Here is a 4,830-nt window from a genome sequence, read left to right as displayed (position 1 = left end):
GCTTTGGTCAAGTCTCCTGACCTGAATAAAGCCGCTATATAAGTACATGCCATTTACCATTTAGCAGAAAATGGATTGATCTGAAGAGGAGAATCCAGGTGTGAAGCAGAGGATGGATTGTTCCTGAAAGAAGATGAGTCCAACTAGGCCACATATTGCCTTTCATGCGGCAAAGCATTGGATTTTTTTTATTTGTATGTTTCTGTTTATTCTTGGACCAAATAATAGTTTGGACATAAAATTAAGTTTATATCTATTTAGGTTAATTCTTATGGCAAAACTGGTTCAGCATAAAATTTTCCTCCTGTTAAATGAACCTGAATATTTATGAAATCATCAGAGGCACTCGTGATTCTCAACAACAACAAAAAAACACACACAGGAAGTGTTTAATGAACAAATGATGATTTCCTGCTCAGGGTGGAGAAGCCCAGCCTGAAAGGTGGATATGCTCCCTGCTGCTGCTTCATGCAGCAGACTGCTGTTAAAACACTGCATAATACCTCCGTCAATCACAGACAGGAGGCCATGGTCTGTTTGAATAGCTGCTCAACTAGAGGAATCTATTGGATTCTTCTGGAAGACAATCTCAGATTTGGTTTCCTGCCAACAGGTGGCTGTGATCATGTGGATGAAGCAGGATGAACATGTTAGAATGTAGATCTTAAAGAAATAAATCAGAAACTGATGGGATACTATAGGTCTTAGCATGTCAGGCTATCCTTGGCTAATAGCTGGGAGGTATTGTTAGACCATCAACGATCCAGCCTGACATGAACTAGAAACTGGTGAAGAACCAGTCCAGGATAAAGCAGGTCCCATTCCCACAGACTGGGTCGCTGGTTACTCTACGAACCAACAGGTTATCCTCTTTTCAGTTAATCTACAGCTTGGTCGCTATGGTAATGGCTAATTGGCTTGTATAAAGATTCAAGGTCAAGGCTTCTCCAATGAAAAACATTTTACAAACTGTCAAGCAAGGCAGTGGTAGCATCATGCTGTGGAGCTAAGCTGAAGCATTGCCCTGATTGGAAGGAATGATCAAGGGAAGGAGTTAAATCCAAAGTCCTGGACCTAAACCCAAATAAAAAGACAATGCTTCCCATTGAAGAAAAGACAATAAACTGAAATTAAGCTTTTGGGATGGTCCTGACCCCAGGCTTGACCCTGAGCCCAGGCTTGACCCTGAGCCCAGGCTTGACCCTGACCCCAGGCTTGACCCTGACCCCAGGCTTGGTCCTGACCCCAGGCTTGGCCCTGACCCCAGGCTTGGCCCTGACCCCAGGCTTGACCCTGACCCCAGGCTTGGCCCTGACCCCAGGCTTGGTCCTGACCATAGCCTCTGTGACCCTAGCGTTGATCTTGGCCTTGACCCTAGCCCTAAAGCGGGCCCTGGATATAGCCTTGATCTCGATCCCAGTTCTGATCTTAACTTTGATCTTGGCCCTTGCTCTAACTCCGACGGTGGCTCTAACCCTAGTCTTGACCCTGGCATTAAGTCTAGCCTTTACAGTGGCCCTGGCCCCTGCCTTGACTCTAGTTCTGATCTTAGCTTTGATCTTGGCTTTGACTTTGGCTTTGATCGTGACCCTGACTCCAGACGCTATCTTGACCCTGACACTAGCCCAAATAATGGCCCTGGGTCTATGTTTGATCTTGACGCTTGTTCTGAACTTAACTCGGAACTTGGTCCTTGCTCTAGCTCCAAAGGTGGCCTTAACCCTAACCTTGGCATTTAGTGTAGCCTCTATATGGCCCCTGGCCTCTGCCTTGAGTCTAGTTCTGAGCTCAACCCCTTATTACTATGGCCTTAAGCCCAGTCCTGACCATGTCTCTGACTCTAAGGAATATGATGCATATCTTTTCCGTACTTGGTATGCCTCTCACGCTTTACTGTCTCATATCTCATGCCATTAACTCCTGGTTTTCCCATTAAATGTCTTAAAATTATCTCATTTTCACTCACAGATTTTCATAAAGAACTAGTCACTTAGATGTGTTTCAATAATAAATAACAATGCCCTGACTGAAGAATCCACATTAACCCACCCAGCAAAAATTGGTTTGAAAGACGACATGATTGACGTCCAAATGACGTCTACATTTGTTTGGAAAGTGAAAAATGAAAAGCTGCAATTTCCAGGTAATTGAAAAGATGTTGAAAACAGGGTTTGTAATGTCTATAATTGGACTAAAGCCAAACCAAACAGAGCCCCATTTTCAACAACTATTTCTGGACTAAATCCGGACTATGACGGACCAACGACATTTGGCCTAAATACCAATGTCTAAATAACATCTGCTGTTTGGTGGGAATTAACCAAAATACAAACTCTATGAAAACATCAGCAGATCCACATTCAAATGCTTTTCACCTAAAGGTTTGTTAGTATGGCACTGCAGGAAACTCATCTCATTAAAACTAACAGAAGCTAATGGCTTATATTGTTGCCCAAGAGACAGAAACCATCTGAAAATAGAATAAACTCTAATAAGGCAGACCGATCTTGTGGTTTGAGCTGTTTAATGACTACCGTTTGGACAGAATAAACTGGTGGACCATTAAAATGCTCCTGGACACCTGTCACCACTTTAGTCAAACCATTCTAGCCTTAATTAGCGTGTTGGCTCTGACTGTGGTGTCATGTACTGACAGCCTGAGCCACTCTAACAGCCAGCATGCAGATAATGACTGCAGGGATGGCTAATGTCGGCAGCAGATTTTAACTAAACCTTGGTATCGGTTGTCCACCATTCAGGAGACATCTAGTTCAGGTTTTCTTTGCCACCTTTCACACTGAAGACATCGAGATGGAAGACTGCTACTATGAGCCATCAGACATTTCCTTAATGCGGACACACAGACTTTTCTTAATCAAAGCAGGATCACTAAATCTGCTTCTGATACCCAAACAGTGTCTCTAACCTGAAAAAAGAAGCAGCTGAAGAAGCGAGCGGCAGACCTACCGTCTTCAGTCGGGACGTAGATGTTTAAGTAGAGGCAGTCCTCGCTCTGCTCCTGCACATAGCTCACTATCGTATCCAGGTTGGCGGTGAACCACACAGGGAGCATGTCGTTGAGTAAAAAGCGGTCCTCTAAGAACTGAGGACAAACTGGAGCAAAGTGAGTAGCGTTTCTTATTCCCGGCCAGGACATAGGTGGTTCCGGTGGCTGGAACCTCCGTTCCCCTGTTGGAGCCAATGCGTAGGGAATCCCCAGGTACTGCTCCACCGGTCCCAGGATCTCATTGGGTAATGTAACCTTCACTCCTCGCAGTTTCCCATAGTTGGTGGTGGCTACCGGATGCTGCTGGGCATGGACAGCAGCTAAACACACAGACAGCAGGCCCATCCACAGCAGGAGTCTGGCCCTGGCCTGGGGATACCACATCCATGAAGGCCCCACTGAAACGGACATGCTCTCTGTGGGCGTGGCCTGAACCTGGCAGGCTGTGCTTCTGGATCCTCCTTCTGGGGACTTGGTGCTTTTCTTCAGACTGAGAGCTGGGTGAAGGAATCCCAGCCGAAAACAGTAGCTTTCTCTGAGCTCCCCATCCTCAGAGCGCGCCTCAAAAGATGATGAGCTCCTCCTGTCCAGGAAAAGCCTAGAACACTCCAACAGATCACCTGGAGTCCAGTGTGGTCCAGTTCCCTAGAAGGAAAAGCAAATACCCAAATATTACCAGATGAACTAGCAGTGGATGACAAAAACATCAACATGGTAGCATAGCAGGATATTATCTCTGCACTGCGCCATGATATGACACTTTGAATACAAAATAAACTGAACTGACGCCATTGATTGAAGCCCAGTGAGGGCAGGATCGGGATCAGAACCAGCTCTGGTCCAGATCAGGACATTACGGATTTGGAGAAGACGCAAACATCTTCATAAGCCTCATTTCAGGGAAGAACATCTATAGACGTATTAAAGGTACAGTGGGATTAATAACCTTAATCAAAGCTAATATCTGCTAGCAGCGTGGAGGCCCATCTATAAAAGGGCAGTGCAGATATCTGTCAGGATGGATGGAAAAGGCTTGGAGACAGAAAATGGCAGATAAGAAGCCGCTCATATCTTTGGAAGCTAATTCAGGTATAATTACATTAGAAGGATCTCTCATCCATGACTTCTTAGAGGAGATAATAACACCATAACCACAGGATTACTGCTTATAGCTAATCGTGTGACCTACTAATGCTTCTCTTTGGAGGGCTGGCCAGCAGCCAGGCAGTCTGTAACTCTAGCCGTCTTTATCCTGAACAGTTTGGGTCAGAGCTCAGCTTCTATTTCCAAACACAAACACATTATCTCAGGTTGTTTAAGCGAGTCTGAAATTCTAACCCTTCCAGCCCAAATATATCAGAAGGCTGGGATCAATAGATCCAGTCATAAGAACAGAAATGTTTCCATGACTCTGACTGCAGGAAAGGAAAATAAATGTAACATTTTGGCTGGTCTGGCTGCAGCAATGATAATGATTCAGAGCAACAGTAGCTGCATCCTTAATCCAGCTTAGGCCTTTTTCTATCTTACCTGGGAAATTCTCTCTATAGCTATCAATCAATCAACTCACAGGGGAATGGAGAAGGAAATTCACCTCCAGTAACTGTTTCAGAAGAAAGAAATATCCCAGAGCTCCATCTAAGCCTCACAAAGACTGAAAATTCCTCTAGTTTATGAGAAAAAATTCCCAAGAGGATGCTTCTCCTTCTCTGCAGAAAATGGAAACAAAACTGCTGTTTGCAAAGATGCATCTGATCAAACCAAGGAAGTGACAGAGCCAATAGAAACCAAAGGAGATCCGGTCTGTTTGGTCAGGGTCTGGT

The 4,830-nt window shown here is 44.9% G+C and overlaps 1 protein-coding gene across 1 annotated transcript in view; it reads right to left on the bottom strand.

Moving 5' to 3' along the window:
- The window catches only part of LOC107105067 (neuroligin-4, X-linked-like), a gene marked incomplete at its 5' end in the record, with an annotated part of 54,289 nt that overhangs the window by 41,313 nt on the left and 8,146 nt on the right, over positions 1-4,830 (bottom strand). The window contains one exon of the mRNA XM_015405183.1: positions 2,968-3,652. Coding sequence (XP_015260669.1) covers positions 2,968-3,652 — 685 coding nt within the window. The remainder of the gene's footprint in view (positions 1-2,967; positions 3,653-4,830) is intronic.

The sequence above is a fragment of the Cyprinodon variegatus genome, unplaced genomic scaffold (genome assembly GCF_000732505.1).
Source record: "Cyprinodon variegatus isolate N-32 unplaced genomic scaffold, C_variegatus-1.0 Scaffold2041, whole genome shotgun sequence".
Classification (NCBI taxonomy): Eukaryota; Metazoa; Chordata; class Actinopteri; order Cyprinodontiformes; family Cyprinodontidae; genus Cyprinodon; species Cyprinodon variegatus.
Note: the sequence above shows the minus strand (reverse complement) of the source record. Positions and strands in the feature narration are given on the sequence as shown.